Raw genomic sequence first — 21,304 nt, 5'->3', positions numbered from 1 at the left:
GATGAGACTCTGAGGTTGCTAAACCAAGCACCCTCCACCCAATGGCAACATCTTGACATCTAGTTGATGAAAGCCTACCTGCAACAGGAGTCCTACCTGCAATGGGAACGAGCTCCACTTTATGCAAAGAATGTGGACACAGTTCTTCCTTTGGTAATGCAAGGAGCTGATAGCCTTACAACTCCCACAAAATACCTTGAGTGTCAGGGTCATAGGCTTTCTCCCGATCCATGAAACACACGTGAACCTGACAACCAAACTTTCATGACCCCATAAGCTGTTTCATTTGGGTTAAAGATCTCGTGCATTGCTCCAAAGCCAGGATGAAAGTCACACTGCCCTTCCATGACTCCAAGGTTTGATTTGACAATTTATTGGAGACACATTCGTCAGGCTTCTTTATTAAAAACTGGGACTGCCATCCGGGTCTGCCACTCCACTGTCCATCTGACATCGAAGAGGCATGTAAACCATAACAACCCAACAATGTCCAGAGCTTTCAGCATTTTGTGGCAAATCTCATCCACCACTGATTCCCCTCCGCTGGGAGCTCTTAAACTGCCTCATAGACCTCTGCCATTGTTGGGGTCTGGGAGATCCTGTCTTCTGTTTTTTGCCTGCTTTTAACTGTGCTTCACCACTGGAGGCCGCTTGAGCTCCTGGGATGAGAGGTTGGCAGGTGTAGCTCATTGCCATCATCAGGAAGTGTATATGAGAAGCAGGTTGCCAGAATTTCAGCGCCTGAGTGTTTGCTTATTGTGGTAACTCAACCGGCCAGAGCTTTTGATATCTTCCTTAAGAGATCATTGTTTGTTACCTCGTTGTCTTTGCTCCTTCCCAGGTAAACTTCCTAGTCCTGGTTCCTGTTCCAGTCACTCTGTTAAGAAAAAATTCAAGATCTCCAAGAATCCCCTCACGGATCAAGCTCCAGCTGGCAGCCGCTAAGCTCCTCGTTCTCCCTGGCCTCAGGCATAAGCGAACCCTGCTCACCCTTCAACGTGTTTCACCACCAAACTGCAAGCACAGGTATCTAGAGCTCACCATTTGCTCTTTGGAAATAGCCATGGACCAAACCTCCACCTGTGCGTATTTCACCTACCTTGGATGTAGGAAAAGATCGCCATCAGACAAACTGTCTACCAAACTCCCAGGCTCCGCTTCACTCCCTCCCTGGCGGATCCTCCTCTTCAACCCTGTAAGCAAACCCGCTCTTCTATATTACTATCATCACCCAGATCAATGCCATACTTACCTGATCTTCCTTCTCTGTGCAGCAGTATATCTCAGTCCTGGGCCTCACACCATAACACATTCCTGTGAAAAAATAAACTTGTTAAACTTTCTTTGCCTCTTGAGTGATTTGGGTCAAGTCCGTCAACAAAACGGTGACAGCCATGATATTACAACAGGTAAAATATTTCAAATGTTCAAAACATTGGATAAAAAATTTCTTTAAAGTTAACTGGATGTTAAATATAAAACCTGTGGTCAGTCAAAGAAACTTTTGGACTTGTGGACCAGCTGACCTAATGACGCCGCATATCAGAACCATACTGTCCATGGTTGCATGACTGCCAGAGGGAGGAATGTCAGGGTTCCCAAAGGATGAGCTCTGCTGAAAGAGTGGTGGTGTCTATAAACACAGCCAGCCTTTACAGGAAACACTGGTATTCTTCTTCCCTTTCTGTGACTGCATCCTTAATTTAGCCTCTCACTCTTTCCCATCATCCTAACATCTATTTCTTTCTGTCCACCTCTCTTTCTATCTGCCCCACCCTATGAAACACTAATATCAGAGGGGTTCATTTAATAACCTTGCAGATGTTTTAGAGTTTGATGACAACTTTAACAGTAAAAGCTCCAGTTCCATGCAAGAAAAGATATTTTGCTTTTTGTTCCATGATCTTTCTTTACTTTCACTCTTTTGTGTAACTCGGACAAACACATGCACACCTTCCATACCTTCATAGGTGACGCTGCAGTAGGCATCACTGATGTCCTCGTCCGGCGTTTGTAGACGCTCCGCACACAGAATAAAAACACGCAACATTGCTCAAACACACACAAGCACAGATCTTTCAGATTCCATCAACACAAACGCACACGCTGTAGTCCATACAAAGGCAACATATATTCCAAAGACGTATCTAGGAAATCAGGGAAGACCCCGGTAGAGATAAAGAAGGAAATGGGAAGAAGAGGGAGAGAGATTGAATAAGGACTTGAAGAGCGGCTGGTGGAGCTGCGGCGGTCAGCTGCCTCAGCCCCCCAACCTCTAGCACTTGCATAGCTGAGCCATAGTGCAGAAGCTGACTCATGCATGCATACACTCTGTCCCCTCAATCACAGCTGGCTTAAAGGGCCACAGACACTCCCAATGGTCTTTATTTTCCAGTCAAAAATGCCCCGAATGACATGCAGTCATTTATCTACTGACTTCTCTGCCAGCCCAACTCAAAACAGAGTTAATATAAATAAACAACATGATACAGTAATTCAATCGGAGGCTCAATTTGGACCTAATTTGGTAGACATGCACAGTACCTATGACCATATAAATAATTTAATACACACTGGGCTAATTGTATGAGAAGTGGCATCAAGAGGTGAGTGACGTGTAATCAGACAGTTCCCAAAACACATGACAGTCCAAAAAGTGACTGAAGGTTTCCATGCAGATGATGTCTTTACTAGCACTTGACAGGGTTGATATTGGGGGCTTTGCATGAGGCCAGGGACTCAAAGAGTCAGGCCTTGTGTTTGATTCTATGTATTTAAAAATCTGTAAGACTGCTCAAATATCCCTTATTATTAAATTAATACACAAACTGTGTTTTATTTTCTGAAGGTTGAAAGTTACATCCTAGGAAAAGAACAGGCCAACTTGCAGGCAAGGAGTAAACAGCCAAAATGGTAAGAAATAGAAGTAATGGAACTTGGCAGACAGTAAAACAGGTGGATTTAGCAAAGAGTTGACTAAACTGAGAGGTAAGCTAGGACAGTCTTTACTCAACAAGAAGCAAGTTACAGGGTGTAGCTGACAAGGAAAGCTGGGGAATTACACTAAAGGAATACACAATGAACTACTTCTAAACTAAGCAGTTGAGGAAAAAATACAAACTCCAGGAACTGTGAGTACTTATATCGAAAGACCAAAATAACAATCATTAATATAGTCGTTGAAAAGAAATCTAACGTTACAGTCTAGAAGTCATTGTGCAACTATGTGAATGTTAATTCTACCTAGGGTTAAAGCCCAACATTTTGTGCCACATGACTGAGATAAGCCTAATCTCATGCTTTGGATCCATAATCATTAGAAAAATACAGTTAGGTAATTTCACAGACTGAACTTTTGACCTTACAAGTTGTAAAACCTCTCACGGTGATGTTACACTGCATGTTTTGACAACTAACAAAGAACATTATAGAAAAACAAATTATGCAGACAAATGTTGCCGTTTGTGAGTCGGTGCAGCTGGAAATAGGGCAGGAGGGGATTTCTGTTACCCTTCTATTTATATTCCGACCCAGTTGGCTGCAGGCATTTAGACAGTGTGTGTGCCCTTGAGGTAAGCTTGCTAACATTAGAGTGGTAGATAAAGATCAGGATGGTGACCCCACCTCTTACCACATTTGTGTTGCAGCTCCATAATGCCACTGCTTCAAGGGTAGAATCACACTTTGAGAACTAAGGGGTCATATTTTCATTAGTTTGATGCATGTATATATCAATCTCAAGTATGTGACACAAGTGTAACTCCTTTACATGGTCAAAATTAATTAATCAAAATATATCAAAATGAATATGTTTTCTAACTCCACCTAACAGCCAGCAAACCTCTGAATAATGTTTAAGAAAGTTGGATTAATGAGATATGTAGCCTATTGTTAGTTTGCAGAGCTCTACATAAAACTGCAGCAACTATTCCTCTTAACTGATGACGTCTGCATATTTATCTTGTTGATATTAATTACAATGATGAGGTAGTTCAAACCAGATCCATTCAGATACTTACATCTATTTTTGTTTGTATGATGAATGACAAAAACAACAAGTCAATAACAAAACAAACATGCTTCTGTTCAACATTGAATTTGTTTGTCCTGTGAAATAAAGACGTTGAAGTTGGCCTCCCCACTTTCTTCAAACTGAACAAAAATTGTGTTAAACATTTGTGCTACATTAGTGCTGGTTTTGGCTGCAAAAATATTTGCTTGTGCAGCTGTCCTTTTAAAAAGTACCTGTTTAAAAAAGGTCATCAAAGGTCAGCCAGCATGCCCCCACCCATCAAAACACACACATTATCTATTGATAAATCAAAGAAAATTGAGAGCTAATCAGTTGTTACATTGTTATGACATAAGAATAGTAAGAAGAAAATTAAAGTTATTTTTCTAAAAGAGGACGAGAATAATATTGAAAGCTAAGAACATGTTTATCAACTCTGCTCTCAGCAGCTGCAGCTGTCCTCCTCGTCACCAGGTGGCGGTAGTTTGAAATGGGCAGAGCGGACTTCCAGATGAGAAGAAGAAGAACCGCTGCCAGGCCTCAGCCATGCAGGGAAACAACGCAGAGGGGCAGAGCCTGCGAAAAGGTAACATGGACGATAAAATAACGTTTATTTTGCAAATATTTTCTGCTAATGTATATACATTTTACCGATACGCGATGAACGGCTAAACCACCGAAGACCAGCGGTAGCTTGTTAGCTGACATCAGTGGAGGTAGCTACACTGAAAATAAAACTTATTAGTAAATAATTTTGAAGTATGTGTTTGTTTATTTCGAAAACCGTGCTTTTGATGTACGAAACCTTGCATTTTTTCACAAAACCTAAATACGAGAGAATGTGATAATCAATACCCGAAGCGGGTATAAATTGAGCAGACTATTTAATAGCATTGTTGTGGTATAAAGTAACACATCTAGTTTATTATGAACAGTAAATTGGTTTTGTTGCAAACAGAAAAGAGGCCGATTCACTGTTATCTTCACATGAGCTGTACTTTATTGGCTAAGCTGGTAGTTCGTTTTCATGCGTTAATTTGTGTGTTTCATAAAAATAAAAAAAATAATATAGTGAACCAGCTGTATCGCAATAAATTGCTAAATTAAATTTATTTTAGTAATTTAAAAAAGTGAAACTCATTAATGACACAATCAGCGCTATATTTCCTATGTTTATTTCTGCTAATTTAATTTTTTAGCTTACAGCAAATACAAATTCTTAATTCAATTTTACAGAAAATCTGAATATAACTTAAAACTAATAAAAGGGGATTTTTAAAATACAGAAATGTTAGGGTACATCTATGTTATGGCTTACACATTCATTGCCACTAGAGGCCATTGCTAGTGAAGCTGTCTTTTCGCAGAGTGTTGTATCCAAGTATATTAATGGAAAGTTGAGTGGAAGGAAAAAGTGTGGCAGAAAAATATGTACCAGCGAAGTCCATGCATGAGTTTGTCAGATTCACCAGGCATGGGGAGCAGCTGGAGTCAGTGTTTCAAGAACAGCCTTTCTACTGGTGATGCTTCAGCTGTATGGACCGGTCTGAGAAACCTGACTGCCTATAGGAGCCCCCCCCTCCCATCCTGAACAGAGTCGTCTCCTGGCCAACCGTCTGAATGGCTTCTACTGCAGACATGACAAGAAGCCATTCACACCTCAAATCATCTCCTCCACATCCCATTCAGGAACAAATTTGACCCGTAAAACAACCAACCCCCTACCTTCAGATCCTCTGCCTGCACTAAAGATCTCTGAGGAAGATGTAAACAGGCTCTTTCAGCGCATGAAAACAAAGAAAGCTGGAGGACCTGATAATGTCTCCCCATCATGCCTGAAAGCCTATGCAAATCAACTCGCTCCGATCTTCACAAGGATCTTCAACAAGTCATTGGAGAAATGTGAGGTCCCCTCCTGCCTCAAACAATCCACCATCATCCCGGTTCCCAAGAAACCCACCATCCTAGGATTAAATGACTACAGGCCTGTAGCCCTGACGTCTGTGGTCATGAAATCCTTTGAGTGGCTGGTGTTGAAGCACCTGAAAGACATCACAGGCCCCCTGCTGGACCCCCTGCAATTTGCTTACTGAGCAAACAGGTCAGCAGATGATGCTGTTAACTTAGGTCTACACTTCATCCTGCAACACCTCGACCACCCAGGGACGTACGCCAGGATCCTGTTTGTAGACTTCAGCTCGGCCTTCAACACCATCATACCAGACATCCTCCACCAGAAGCTCACACAGCTCAAGACTGTGGAAATGGTGGTGGACCTTCGGAGAACACCACCCCCATACACCCCCCTCATCATCTTCAACAACACTGTATCAGCCGTGGACCATTTCAGGTTCTTAGGAACCACCATCTCTGAGGACCTGAGATGGTCTTCACACATAGACACTGTTCAAAAGAAGGCCCAGCAGAGACTGTACTTCCTGAGGCCACTCAAGAAGTTCAACCTTCCACAGGAGCTGCTGGTCATCTTCTACACTGCCATCATTCAGTCTGTCCTGTCTTCATCCATCTCAGTGTGGTTTGGTTCATCCACCAAACAGGACAGGTCCAGACTGCAACGAATAATCAGGACTGCAGAGAGAATAATCAGGGCTGACCTTCCCTCCATCCAGGACTTATACAGGTCTAGGGTCAGGAAAAGAGCTGCTAAAATATCTGCAGACCCCACACACCCTGCACATAAACTGTTTAGAGCTTTACCTTCAGGCCGCCGCTACAGAGCACTGTTCACTAAAACCAGCCGACACAGAGACAGTTTCTTCCCCCAGGCTGTTTCTCTGTTGAACATTTAATAGAGTACAAAACAACAGCATACAGATGTTGAAAATGCACCTTTTCTATTAGATATGTGTACATTATAAATTGTAAATATGTATATTCTGTAATGCAAAAACAGAACAAAAGAGCAAAGTGTACCGGAGTCAAATTCCTTGTTTGTATGCATGAACTTGGCAATAAAGCTGATTCTGATTCTGAAATAGATACATCCAGGACATGGGCTACAACTCTCACTTTCCTTGTGTTAGGTCCTGAACAAGAGACAAAGTCAGAAGTTTCTTACCTGAGCTAAGAAGGAAAAGGACTGACTGGTTACTTGTGGTCCAAAGTTGCCTTTTCAGAAGAAAGTTAATTTTGAATTTCATTTGGAAATCGAGGTTTCAGAGTATGAGGGAAGGGTTGGTCCACTGTGTTTTATAAAATCCACAGTGAGTGCAACCGTCTACCAGGACCTTTTTAGAGCACTTCATGCTTCCCTCTGTTGACAAGCTTTGTAGAGATGCTGAGTTCAGTTTGCAGCAGAACGTGCACCTCCCCTCAAGGCCAAAATATTTGTTTGTTTTTATAAATGCTGAGAAGTCTATGCTCAAGTCAGTATCTACAGAAGTCCACAAGGAGCACCAGGTTGTCTTCTCTGCACCAGTGTACCAGTTTCTTTGATTCATCATTCCCATTAGAAAGCTGCACAATATATTACATTTCAGGTGTCCTACAATACCAATATTTGGAATATCACAATCACAAAGCCTGCAAAGACTTTATTTCAACTGCCATACATATAAATTATGTGTGCCATTAATTTAGTTGTCCTGTTGACTTTCACTGCCCTCGATGTTCACACTTGATATTTATTTAAGAGACGTTAAAGCTCATGAAGACTGAAAAAGACATAGTGATTAAGCAATTGTTGTCTTTTATAACAAAATTGAACTCAGATTTAAATAAACTTTTGTTTTGAGGTGGTCTAAAATCACCCTGAATGTCTTTCACAACCTGCTTTTACTATTCTTACTGTAGTTGATTTTTGAAAGTACGGTTTTCATGTGTTTTAAGTCCAATCGCCTCAGCTTTTTTCATGAAATGAAAGAAATCAGTCAGTTTCCTCTCAGATTTTTCCCTGTCACTAGATCAGACTGCGTTTGTCTCTCATTTTAATGCTTGTGCATTTTTTGTTCTCTATTTTTAGTGTAAAACCACACATGTTGTTGACCGGCTGAATGTGTTGCCGTCCAGACTGATCTGATTGGACACGGAGACCTGCCAGATAATCACTTACATTTTCCACGAGATCCGTTGGTACCACGGGGAACCTCAGGAGTGTGCTTGCACCATGTCTCATCCCCTGTTTAACCCTGGCCCTTCAGGAAATCAACAATCCACCCAGATCCATAATGGACCACCGGCGACATACCTTCCCAAGGGATTTTCTAATCTTGGACCTGTATCTTCTGGATCTTCATCTGCAGCTCTTGCCAACTACATGCCAGGTCAAAACAAAGTCAAATCAGATAATAATACAGTGGACTCAGTTGCTTGGACTGTGAAAAGTGTGCATGAACCTATGGTCCAGATGGCTAATTTTAGCATCGGTCAAAGAAGTGAATTTCCTTCCTCCTCTTCCATGTTGGCAACATCTCAAAGACACACACACAGTGCTGGAATCGACCCTACCTCCTTAGACTGGTTGGCCATGTACAAACAAGCTACAAAGAATGATGCATCAGAATTTTCTTCTTTATTTTCTCCATCTGGTTTTAATGTTGGTCAGAGAGTTTTGTCGGGTGAACAGGTAGAGAATTCAGAGTCCATTCTGGGATTAGGTGATAATGAAAATCCTGTTTCTAACAGATCGGTTTTTTCGACTGAGTCTAATCAACTGCAACACCCTACAGAAACAGCAGCTGAGATCCTTCAGAGGTTTGGCCTTGATGAAGGCGACTTGAAGAAACTTGACTCTTACTCTTTGAATCGGATCACTCCTGGAAATCTCTCTCGCATCTTGCAGCACATTTATATTCAGAAGGAGCAAAGAGCTGCAGCTGCAGGAAAGTCTTCTAAACCCCATTCTCAACCACGGAGTATTCTGAAGCCAAGTAAAGTTATTGACTTTGGACATTCTGAAGTTGTAAAGACCAGTAGTGATGACAGTAATCAGATGGTAGATAGGTCACCACTGAATAAGGAAAGCACAAGTGCTTTGGACTCGAAGAGGACATCTGTAATTAAACCTGATAGTGACCCATCTGAACGACTGCAGGTAAAGCCCAGAGAGGAGGACACAAAACTTCTCAGACCTAAAGTCTCCAAATCCTGTCCTTTGAAAGAACCAGAGTCAGGTCACCTGCTGATGTCAGAAACCCAACCATCCTGCTCCCGGGTCTCTGGTGTTCTTTACAGTTGTTCATATCTTAAAAGTTCAAACAGTGAATCTGGTAAAACTCAAAGAAAACGGACTGTAGTTGATAAGCAGAGGTCAAAGCAGCAGATTAAGCAGAATTATGTTAGACAGAAAACTCAAGTGAAGCTTCGCAAGCATCGACAGAATAAGCCAGTGACGAAGACTCGGGAAGCTTTGAAACTTCAAAGTTCTTCTGCTAAAGCATCGTCCAGCAAACCGCCTGAGGTCCTGACGTCGGTTCCCAAACGTCTGCCAACGCTGGCCATGATTGAAGACTTCGAAGGAGCCACACCGAGAACATTTCCCCATATGTGTTCTCTCTGTGACCAGATATTTTCCTGCATTGATGTAAGCTAATAGTATTTTGGACTTTTATTTACTTATTTTATTTTTAACAGGTCAAATTTACCACAACAAATGGTCATTAGAAATATTTGATTATTGTGAAAAGTTAAATAAGCCGATTATATGTAAAAGTTAGTGTCTCCTAGTTAAAAGTAACTGTGACACCCGTGTACTTTGGCCTGATTAAGCCTTAACAGAAAAAGACAACATTTGTAATACTGATTATCAGAAGCTTGTTGACTTCTATAACTTGAATTTTGAGGCCGTTTGTTTTTTTATTGATCTTGATCACTTTTTTTTTACCAGCTTTTGGTATCATTTAAATGTCCTGTTCTAAAATTGTTGCATTTGACAGTTAAATGGGTCAAATGCAGAGTCTACTGTTTGCTTTTATTTATTATTTTATTTAAAAAAATGGTTGAATCCCAGATATAATTTACTTTTGGAAAGTTTACTTTGGCCGTGCATTTCATACCAACATGTTTCCAGTTAATTTTTTTCTACTTACTAGAAACTCTAGTATATTGAACATGCAAGTTCTATTTATGTGATTGTTAAATAGTAAAATGTTTAGGCTTGAGCACAAACGGGGATGAACTAGACCTGTTGAAGCTGTAATGTTTCTAATTTCTCTTTTTGGTGTCTTTAACATAGTAAAAAGATTCTGCAGGAAGATTAGGTGGAGGGAAAAATTCCCAACGCTTCTCGTTTCGGTTTTAAATCGTTTTCTGTAAGAGAGAACAAAACTAAGTAAAATAATCAAAATCTTAAAATCGTCTATTTTGGGTTGTAGTTCCCTGCAGTCCTTTATGAACAGGAAGTGGGTTTAACTCCCAGAAGCAACTTCCAATATCATCCAAATTTATTATTTTTGACCCAAACTGACTGTGACTGTGATTTTCTAGAATCCCAAACGTTGCCTCCTAGTGGCTACATGCAGGTATTGCGAGCAGTGAACACAGGTGTTCCTCACAACCTGCGCCTCATCGGCCGAAGCAGGGCCAATGAGTGTGGGCTTGCAGCTTTAATGTTTATTTTTTCATTTTAACCTAATTAATCATTACAATTAATTGGTGTGATTACTAATAAGAGAATTCAGTTCTGTTTATGTCTAGCTCAAAGGTCATAAAATTTTACTGGATGTGTCATTACTGTGACTTATGATGAATACATGTTTTACAAATATATAAACCCTTGGGTCTTTAGATGTTGCGATAAGACAGTTCTCTAGATAAGCTGAATTTATTCTTCAGATGTCATTTTGACAAATTATTTTTTTATGTTACCTCTATCATTCACTACTAGGTGCTTAAATTCCTCGGTTGTCAAAGCAGGTAAAACTTTCCTGAGGGGCGTACGAATTAATACAAAACCTCCATTAGGAGATGGCTCCTTCTCGTATCTGATAGAATCTGGTCCAAAAGAAGTACAAACTGGCGAAGTGGGGAAATGACCTGAACTAGTTGTCTTTCTGTAGGAAGAAAATCATTTGAAATGTTTTGTTGTTTTCTCTCTACAAGGATTGGCTCTACCACCAGAGTACCAGGAACCACTGTGAGAACTCCAGACTTCTTCAGAGAAAGTTGGTCTTCTTTTAGAGATTTGTTTCTGAATTCCTCATATTTTATGGGTTTCCTTATAGGTAGCCCACTCCTAGTTAGAAATTACTGGACAAAAGGTTTCACAATCCTTCCTCCTTCGTTCTTATTGCATAATATATAATCAATACAGTTTTTATGGTGTTAATAAATATTTTTGGTCCCACAGGTATCCTAAGTGGATTCGGGAAGTAAAACCGTTCCCCGGGTAAAATTCTGCAAGACAAAAGCAAACAGCAGCAGATGAAAGTTATTACTGATCTGATCTCTGAATGTTTTTTCAAATTCTGTTACTTTTCTTGTTCCTTATTTGTTTTCATTGCTGAAAGAAGAAAAGAAAAAACATTGTTTGCAACTTCTAGGAGTTCGCTGCATCGTCTGCGAAGCAGTAAGCCTGAAAGCTGGTCCCGCTCAAACGGTGCCAGTCGCTGCCAGGGCTTGGAGGGTCAAAGTGATGAGTCCGGCAACAGTTCTCGCTCCAGCTACCTGTGGCGTCACCATAGTCGGAGATCACGTTCCCCCTCACACATCCCAGGGTCTAGTAGAGGGTTGAAGAAAAAAACGCTCAGCTCTGGAAGCAGGTCCTGTTCCAGCTCCCGACCCGACTGTGTCTCTAAGGATGAAGGAGAAAAACGATCCAATTCTCCTCACAGCTTTAGACAAACTGACCCGTCTGTTTGTCCTCTGGAGTCCAATCATGGCAAATATACTCCAGAATCAGCTGCTGAGATCCTAAAGATGTTTGGACTTGACAAAGAGGACATAAAAGAACTTGACTCTTATCCTGAGGATCAGATCACTCCTGAAAATCTACATCTGGTTTTGCGTCAGATTTTCCTTCAGAAGAAGAAAAGAGCCACAGCTGCAGAAAACCTCATTGAACCCCAACCCAACCCAAGCATGACCTTTAGTCCTGATGGTACAGAGATGAGTTTTGATAAAATGTCCCAAAGTCTTCTGAAACCAGTTAAGGTGGTTGATTATGGACATTGTGCAAAGTATACTATTGTTGGTGATGAGATAAAGAAGACCAGTACAGATAGCAGTGAGCCATGTGGAGATACATTACCGCTGGATAATTCAAACCCCAGTGGTTGCAAAAAGGCACCGCTGCAAAAATGTAAGAAACACGTCAGAACCTTTGGTTTGGACTCAAAGAATCGCCCCAGTATTAAACTAGGTAGTGGCCCTAATAAAAGACCGCAGGACAAACCAAAATGGAAAGTCACAAAACCTCTCAAGTCTCCAGGATCCAAAAATTTTCCTTTGAAACAATCTCAGTCTGGTCAGATGTCAAAACCAAAAATTAGAAAATCCAGCGCCCACCTCACGGGGGGTTGTCCAAGTGGTCCAAACCTGAACAGTACAAAGCATAAATGTCTAGGAAAAAGAGCAGCAGCTGCTGTGAAAACGTCAAAGCTGCAGATGGACCAAAAACCCAAGAGACAAAGGTTGAAGCAGAGGACTCTGAAGCATGAGACTAAAGTAGAATCCAAGACTGGGAAAGCTCCACCATGTGACATTTCTTCTGGCAAACTAACTCCAACCAAACCACCCGCTGTCAAGGGCTCAGTTTCCAATCATCTGCCAACACTGGAAATGATTAAAGACTATGCAGCAGCCACACCGAGAACCTTTCCACACACCTGCTCCATCTGTAACAAGGAATGTTCTCACATGCAGGTGAGTGAACTGTTTGCTTCATCTTATCTTACACAAGCCTTAAAGTTAAATTTCTTCCAATTTCTCAACAGTTGCCTTTAATTTATCCCACTATTACTATGTAATTCATACCAGCTGAATTTTGAGTGATAGACCAAGTCCAAGTAGAAGATGTGAAGAAAATGCTGCATATTTTTTGGGTATTTTTTACAAAAACAAAATCTGAAAAGTGTGGAGTACGTATTAATTCAGTCTGCATGAGTCAGTACTTCCAGAACCACCCTTTGCTCCAGTACCAATGCGAGTCTTTGCTTCTCTGCCAGTCAAAGTAAAAGGGGTTAAATGCAACATTGTTTCAGTTTTTGATTAGCAAAAAATAAATAAAAAACATTTAAAATGCACAATGTTTCTTCTAATTTAATATCTTGCTTCCCTTTGTGTTTGTCAGTCAATTAAAATCCCATTAAACTTCATAAAAGTTTGTGGCTGGAATGGAATGTAAATGGGTGGGAATACTTTTGCAAGGCACCAGATCTAAAGCATTAAAACGTCAGGTACCTGAATTTGATTGAAAATGATGAAATGTATGAAAACGCTAAATCTGCAGTTATTTTTGGCTCCCAGGATTGGCTGTCTCACCAGAACACCAGCTTTCACCTTGAGAGCTGCAGAATCCTCCGGACACAGTAAGTCTTCTCCTGAACTCTACCTTTTGAATATCTGTGATTTTAGTGGCCTTTTTGTTTCACTGTTTAATATTAAATCAAACAAAAATAAGCTGCTTTGGTCATTTAAGATTACAAGAATTGTTTATATTTGCTAAATACTGAAATGATGAAAGATTCTTCTTTTACTTTATGTAATTCAGAAGTATACCTTCAGATTACTATGCCTTCAAACGATTTGGGAATGATGCTTCTGATGGGTTCATTCACATCTTTTTTTTTTTTTTGATTAAAGATCTGCAATTAAGCATTTATGGCAAAAACTGTAAAAAAAAAAAAAAACACTGCTAGTCTGAACCAACAAGCCCACATACACAGCAATAGAAAGGCACAAAGAAAAGAAAACCAGCAATGATACAAAAAAGCAAGTAATGTCACAAAAAGAGAAGTTTATGTAACAATAACCAAACATGAACAACAAAAGAGAATGAACTGCAAGGAGGATGCTACTCATGTTATGTTAAAGTTATTTTTGAGTTATTGTAAAAGTGTCATAAAGGATAATCATAGTTTATTTAATTTGTACTCCCTAATTCTCCAAATTTGAGCTAAACAAAAACACACATCAAACACACTGCTGCCTTGTGTGACGTCATGGAAAAATCACCAGAAACCAGCCTCGGCCTCAGGAAGAGAGCTGTGGATGTAAACTAGTATTGGTGTGAAGCGTTTAAGTCAAAGGTGGAATAGAACAGAACAGAATAGAAAATTTTGTCCCAGATGGTGACAGAGACATTTCTTTGTCTGGGCTCCAACAGCAGCATTCTTGAACTTAACATGGAATAAACACTTCAAAATTAACCCAAAACACATTAAAACGCACTGATATAAGCAATAGAGGGTCCTTATGCACAATGACACAATTGTGCACAGAGTTGGGCTGAAAGGTCCATCAGCAAGGAAGAAGCCATAACTCTAAAAGCAATGATTGTAGATTTTTAGGGGAACAGAAATAGGTCAAATACGATTTCCATCATGGGAGAAGAGGTGGAGGTGGTGGAGGAGTATAAATACCTCGGTGTTCACCTGGACAACAGACTGGAGTGGAGATGCAACTGTGAAGTTGTCTACAAGAAGGGACAGAGCAGACTGTACTTCTTGAGGAAGCTTAGGTCCTTTGGTGTTTGCAGCAAGATGCTGCATATCTTCTATAAGTCTGTTGTGGAGAGTGTGAGCATCATGTTGTGTGACTGTCACAATCTCGCTCTCCATCTCTTTTTCTGTATCTCTGTCATTTACCAAATATGCAAAGAGAAAATGATAATTTATTTCTTCCATTGTCAGAAAGTAAGAAATAAATGGTTGTCTTTTTTCTACTGTGCGTGTGTCAACTTCTGGTTACATGTTTTTATACTAAGCTCAAGCAGTTTAACTGTCTGAAGTGAGTCGTGGGTTAAACCTACATTATTAGGAGTGAAGATGAATTTCTGTTTCAGTTTGGGATCTACATAATAATGTTTTTTTTTTTCCTTGTTGCACAGATATCCAAAGTGGGATGGGGATGTTCTACCATTACTTAGGTAAGAGTCCCCTACTTAACACAAAAAGTGAAGAATTGTCCTCTTATGCCTTGAAATTCTTTAGATATCTGGTTCTGGTTTTCTTTTGATTCTTATTTTAGTGCTGAGATTAAAACCCCGTCGACATCACCGTTCCACTGGCCATCACACAGCCCCCACCGCTATTATGGCTCAGAGGGTCGAAGGAGCAGATCCAGGACCAGGTCCCACTCTCGATCTCGTTCATACAGCCCGGCCTCGCATTGTTGTCCAAATGGCCAGTGGTCCAGAAGCAGATCACGTTCCAACTCCCACTACCACAGTGGCTCCAAGGACAGAAGAGAGAGAAGCACCAGCCGGTCCAGATCACCTTTCGACTGTAGACGCACTCAGAGGTTTGTAATCAGAAAGAAATTATTGGGATTCCATCAAAGTGCAGATTTTAATGTCTAAGAAGGGGTTAGTGTTAGTGATCAACGTATCACCATATCTTTTAAATAACTGCTGTGAAATATTTATTTTTCTTCTTTTGTAACCACAAATAAATCCACATAGTCATATTTTGTTTCTCTGTTAGGTCTCGATCTGGGTCTCCACAGTACGACAAGCCGTCCTCCACTCTCTGTTGCTCACATTCAAGGAGCCATGAGAGACAGTCCTCCTCCAGGAGGAGAGATGAGAAATGGTTCTCACCGAGGAGGAGCTGTGAAAGAAAGACGTCGCCAAGACCTAAACAAGAGAGGCGATTGTCCACAGAGAGTTCAGTTCCTCGAAGTGAAAAAATAAGCAGCGCAGAGAGACTGGTGAAAAATCTATTATAAACATCAGGTGTGATAAACAGATATTAGCAAAAGCCAAGCAATTAAAATATATTGTTTTTCTCACAGTTGCCTTAACTTCAGTGGACTTTGTGAAGACAAAAATTGTGACTTGCTGTTTCTTTGTTTTTCTCAGTCTTTCCAAACGTTTTTAAAACCCTGACTGCTGCTTTAAAAGCTGAACCTGACAGGATGAACTCAACATCCTCTTTACCAACCTCCAGCGTGACCAAACTGGAGCATGCAAAGGCGCTGGAAACGAAGCCCACTCTTTAGTGGAGGAAGAACAGTGCTGCCAGATCTATGGTTGGTGTTGAGGGAAAATATACAGTTGTTTTTGAGTGTTTCATAACAAAGGGTTGATTAAACTATATTTGTGAAACGATTTTGGCTTTGCCTTGTTATTCACTAAAACTTTCACGAGGAGCTCTGCACAGGGTGGTATAGGCCTCCACCTTGATTCAATCCTGATAAGCTTCTAGGTCCAACAGAAACAATGGAACAGTACCGACCCATGCCTCCTCCGGTGTTTTGTGATACTGAGAGAATAACTGTCAGACAGCTCGGCAAAGCTCATATGCATCCTGTAAGTACGGGTGTGTGCTAGAAAATGTTTGCTCACTTGAGTCTACTTACTATTTGGGCGTAACCGACTGCTAGATGTTGGCAATGTGCTTACAATACAATTCTTTATGTGTTAAATATGCATCAGAAGGCTTTGGTGGAAACGAGACATTTTCTAAAATCTTATGGAAAACCTGTAGTGAATTTCACATAAGCAGTTGATTCGTTGGATGAAATTTTGTTACCGAAATCTATTGCTATTTGTAAATGTAAGGCTCAGACCCTGTTTCTGCAGGAAACGCTAGAGCAGATGCAGCTGCTAAGTCTGCATTCCCGGTGTTGCTAACACTAAGGTGAAAATCACTGAACATGCAAACTGGATGTACTCCTGCCTCTTTACAATGGTTACTTAGCCGGTAAACAACTTCCCTCCACAAGTTGGTCAACATTCCTCAGATCCAGGACAACTAAAGAAGACTCATTTAAGAACTTTTGCCTCTCCACTGGTGAGTGGTTGAAGCAGAGGGAGGTTTTTGGCCAACATTCTTCTTACAGGGGTGTGATAATCCCCTGGGCAGTGATTGACTGTAACCAGTATTCCTGTTTTCCAAAACACACTTTTCCCTTATATAAGTGTGCACCAAATAAACATCACGGCCTTCGTAAGTTTTCTAGCTGACAAAATTCCAGGTTTTGTTGTTACAGCGATCATTATATGATGTATTACTGTGTTTACTCAGAGCCTCTGAGCCAGGCAACAATGCATATCACACCACATACACAGCTAGCAAAAAGATGGATCTTTTTGTTGGATTTCCTTGGAAACCATGGTGGTAGGAAACTGATGACAAAATTCCCGAAAACCCTCTGTCAAATAGCTGGTGGACATTTCTTCACCGATCTGTTCATCAGGCATGTTTATTTAATAATTTTTGCCACCACAGCTAAAGCATAAGTGCAGCAACTTTATTTTTTAGCAGCTACTTGTCAATACATGCAGCCATTTTGTTATGACACATGATCAGATCAACATTTGTCGGTGTCTTACCTTGTGTTTGGTTACATTTAATCCTTTACTATTATTTCTTTACAATCTTATATAAAAATACGTTATTTGGGTTTTTGCTGTCAAGCAGGTTCCTTCAATTGTAAAGCACACAAGGGAATATAAATGTAGGTATTTTGTATGGAAATAAGCTCAATTTGGCATAACTGGGCAACACTCTGGATGATAGAGTTCAGCAAAGCACTTACAATCAATCCTCAGTGTATGTGTTAAATATGCATCAACAGGCATTAGTTGTACACATATGCCATCTGGGCTATGAGGTGGTTTGAGGCACATTTGTGACAATTGTCTAAAGGTAGTAACACTATAAAGTATTTTTCTAAAGGCCTGTTTCTGTCCTTCCAGAAATTCACCTTGATGGCTTTTAGAGTCCTTGAGATGATTAACACCCTTTGAATTGTTAATCAAAAGCTAAGGCTTCACTTCTGAATCATCCTAGACCAGGTGCTTGCAACCTCAGTCAAGCTAAATAAAACTTGTTTAGAGCCGCTGTTTCATGACCTTGTCAAAAAAGATAACTTACATTTTTTGATAAATATCTGCTATTGGAAATTTGTAATTTTTAAAGAATCACTATTTTATTTCTATTTTTAGATTTTAAAATAAAGAAAAACATAACACTTTTGTAATGTGGATGGAAACGTTCTCCTCTGGGATGTCGATATTTGTGGAAAATTATGTAAAAAGCACATAGCTTCCAACCCAATAATAGGAAAATACATCTAAAAATACATTACTGGTACTTTTAGTCTCATTCTGTTGTGGAAAGTTATTGCAATTATTACATGAAAAACTTAAAACCTGCATTTATTGTATTTACATATATTTGAAAACATTAGTTGGTTCTTTATCATTTTTAACCAAAGTTATTGAGAGCCACTGTGGAAGGTCCAAAGGGCCACTTGCGGCTCCATATCCACAGGATGCAGACCCCTGTCTAAAAAGATTTAGTGTAAGCAAACCGGGGTTTTTGTTGAAAAGAAACTGTTAAAAAGATATTAGGGTCCAAACCAAAATATGAGAACGCAACAGTGCTTGATTAAAAGAGTATGATAACAATTGTTTTCATAATTTGTCTTAGTGTTTAGGTTATGTTGTGATTTGTATGATTCCAGCAGCTACAGGCATTATTTATTGAAATGTTTTTGAATTTGCAAAAATTATCTTTACCATCTGTATCTTGTCTGTATTTAGATGTAGCACTTTTTAAGGTGTAAAAAGGTTTTTTTCTAGTTTAATTCGAGGTATTTATTTATCTGGACATAATAAAAAGCAGTTGTTTTAAAGCAAAAACTCTGGCCTGATGCAGATTGGTAAAACATGTTATGGAAAATGATGATTTAAATTTGCACTGGATCCATAAGAAGGACAACTTAAGAAATAATGTAAGGAATTATTCAAGTGTATAACTCTAACGCTGCTCATAATCTATTATTATCTATTATTACCAGTTGTACCAAATATAATTAGTTAGGAGTCTTTTACAGGGAGTAAAGTAGTATGGCCATCTGCTAGACTGAAGGTGTTTTGCAGTTTTCTTTACTGGTTTCTTCAGTGGTCCGTGGCCTTCCTGAGCAATGGAAAGAGAAGGCACCCAAATGCCCAGGTAAAACAAATCCTGGGGCTATGGTCTGTCTCCATCAGTTTGTGAAATTATTCCACTCTAACCTCAAGTTACGAACACACACAAACGAGGTGCTGTAACAAGCTCCAGATTTTATATTGGTGGTCACACTGATGTGACCACCAATATAAAATCTGGAGCTTGATGGTCCAGAGCACACAAGGGTTTAGTTACACAGTCCCTTAAAGGAAAGACATCAGGAAGGAAATTAGCTAATCTTGACAAGAATTTATAAGCAAAAATCTTCACTGCAAGATTAGACATTATAGGCCTCACTTAGCATGTTAAATATTTAAGTTCATGACTGGAAAATCAGAAAAAACTGAATAAGTATCAGGTTTGCAAAGTTTCATCTGAATGAACTTTAAGATTTGGAAAATAGTTTGTCAGGTGCTTTTCTTCCTAGCTCCCTGCTTTCTTTCATTCTTTTACTCGTAATTTTTTATCTCTTAGCCAAAATTACAGAAGAGTTGGACTAAAACTACTTCATACCAGTGACTCTGAAGGTTTATTATTATTTTTATTTTTTCTAAAGGATTTCAAATCGAACCCAAAAGAAGGACAAGTGGACGCCAGCTAATCAGCACAAAATGCCTCCCTTCACCACAGAAGACTTTGACAAACGTTTACAGAAATTGGCTGTTTTGGAGATGAAAATCCACCAACTAGAAGTGAATGTGGAGGTGAATATGGGGTACAGCGATAATTCAGTTCTGCTTGTGATCCCAAACAGTGACAGTCAGCCCAACGACTCAGCCACGAGGCCTAAAAATCAAGCAGGACGACTCACTAGAAGATCTCTGCAATTAAATAAATCAGAATGGCCAGATTTACAGAGAAATGAACCCGCTTCCCCTGAAAAAAGGAGACTTCAACAGCGGGCTGTTGTCACAACAGCTGATAGGAGTGAGACACCTGGAAATAATGGAATTCCCCTCCAAAACAGATTTGCTCCACTACTGAATGAAAACCAGGAAAATTATCCATCTTGTAAGAACAATAAAAGATATGATGGCAGCCTTATCATTGATTGTATCATTGATAAGATGTGAAACCTCTGGTTCCCAGCTTGTTCAAGCAGAAACCATCTTGCTTGAAAAGTTGTCTTTTTTTGTTGATGTAGTAGCACAGGCTTTTTTCAACCATTTAGTTATCATCAGAAGTCTTGTAAAAATTTCATCTCCACAGAAAATCGGCGCAAAGGGTCCGCAGAGAAACACCTTGCTATTGAGACCTCCAACTTCATTCAGCAAATGAATAAAGTTGGAGGTCGTATTCAAGGAGGATTTCATTCGTCTGCTGAGGGGTAATGATTTCGGGTTCTTTTATACTGAGTCAGCCATGATTTCTTTTATTAACCAAAGTATTCTAGTGCCAATTTTGAGACCAACTGCTGAAGCTCTGACCCAAATAATATTTTGTTTAATTTAATAATTTAATACATTATTGTACAGCACTTTCAATGAAATGTCTTTACAGACAGAATAAAAACATTGGCAGGAGTACACACAATTAAAATAATAATTAAAAAAAAAACATTGAAAAGATATCTGGAGGTAGCTTTTTCCACTGTTGTGGTCCCCGATAGGAAAAAACTATCTGAAGGCCTTGCAGACTCTCCTTCATTGGTAAACCTGATAAAGGGACATTACAATAATCTAATCTTGAAGAGATAAAAGCATGAATAAGGATCTCAGCATCCTTAAGTGAGACGATTAATCACATGTGTGTCATATTCTTTAGATAGAAATAGCTGATCTAGTGACCCTTATGTGCAGATCAAGATATCTGACACTATTACTGCAGTGAATCACACAATCATCTAGAGAGAGGCTCCCATTCAGTTGTCCTCCTTCATCCCCGAATCAATGCCCCAGCTCTACCTGAAAGCTGCTCGACTGTTCTGCATGTTTGGTAGGACTTGTGCGAGGAAGTAAGACGGGACATAGAACCAAGGTATTCCACAGCTCAGTACCTAACATCAAACATGATGAATTTGATGCCAAACATCCTCATCAGACAAAATGGCAATCTGCTTTTAGCTGAATCTATTTTATAGGAAAAACATTTTTTTCTTACTTCTTAAAAAATACATTGTTCCAGCTGTTTAAAATCTGATTTCTGTTTAAAACACTGATTTTTTTATGTTTATGCATAAACAAGATTGTTTGTTATATGACTTCATACCAGCAGG

General features: G+C 39.7%; 2 protein-coding genes and 1 long non-coding RNA gene across 21 annotated transcripts in view; 2 read left to right on the top strand and 1 right to left on the bottom strand.

The window, feature by feature from the left end:
• dysf (dysferlin, limb girdle muscular dystrophy 2B (autosomal recessive)) overlaps positions 1-2,279 on the bottom strand; it is a 117,340-nt gene extending 115,061 nt beyond the window's left edge. For 13 of the 14 annotated variants that reach the window (XM_047386048.1, XM_047386050.1, XM_047386056.1 and 10 more), the window contains exon 1: positions 1,963-2,276. In XM_047386048.1, the coding sequence (XP_047242004.1) occupies positions 1,963-2,050 (88 nt within the window). In that variant the 5' untranslated portion in view covers positions 2,051-2,276. Of the gene's footprint in view, positions 1-1,962 lie in introns of all 14 variants that reach the window. The other variant, XR_007041440.1, reaches the window with a different exon arrangement.
• Positions 674-1,342, top strand: LOC124880735. Its single transcript, XR_007041441.1, has 2 exons — positions 674-1,195; positions 1,275-1,342. It is a non-coding gene; the product is annotated as an uncharacterized LOC124880735 (long non-coding RNA).
• Positions 2,280-4,495: 2,216 nt separating the features above from the next.
• LOC124880838 (zinc finger protein 638-like) lies at positions 4,496-16,238 on the top strand. 6 transcript variants are annotated; one of them, XM_047386209.1, is made up of 11 exons: positions 4,496-4,598; positions 7,995-9,273; positions 9,391-9,554; positions 11,072-11,133; positions 11,319-11,357; positions 11,482-12,832; positions 13,436-13,497; positions 15,018-15,056; positions 15,158-15,430; positions 15,613-15,838; positions 15,990-16,238. In XM_047386209.1, the coding sequence occupies exons 2-11, from the start codon at positions 8,139-8,141 to the stop codon at positions 16,014-16,016; spliced, it is 3,378 nt and encodes a 1,125-aa protein (XP_047242165.1). In that variant the 5' UTR covers positions 4,496-4,598; positions 7,995-8,138; the 3' UTR covers positions 16,017-16,238. The 6 variants fall into 6 exon arrangements, with proteins under 6 accessions (XP_047242165.1, XP_047242163.1, XP_047242159.1 ...); XM_047386207.1 differs by having other exon boundaries at positions 7,995-9,554; positions 11,512-12,832; XM_047386203.1 differs by having other exon boundaries at positions 7,995-9,554.
• Positions 16,239-21,304: the final 5,066 nt, after the last annotated feature.

Source organism: Girardinichthys multiradiatus, chromosome 14 (genome assembly GCF_021462225.1).
Source record: "Girardinichthys multiradiatus isolate DD_20200921_A chromosome 14, DD_fGirMul_XY1, whole genome shotgun sequence".
NCBI lineage: Eukaryota > Metazoa > Chordata > Actinopteri > Cyprinodontiformes > Goodeidae > Girardinichthys > Girardinichthys multiradiatus.
This window is presented reverse-complemented; position numbering and strand designations above follow the sequence as displayed.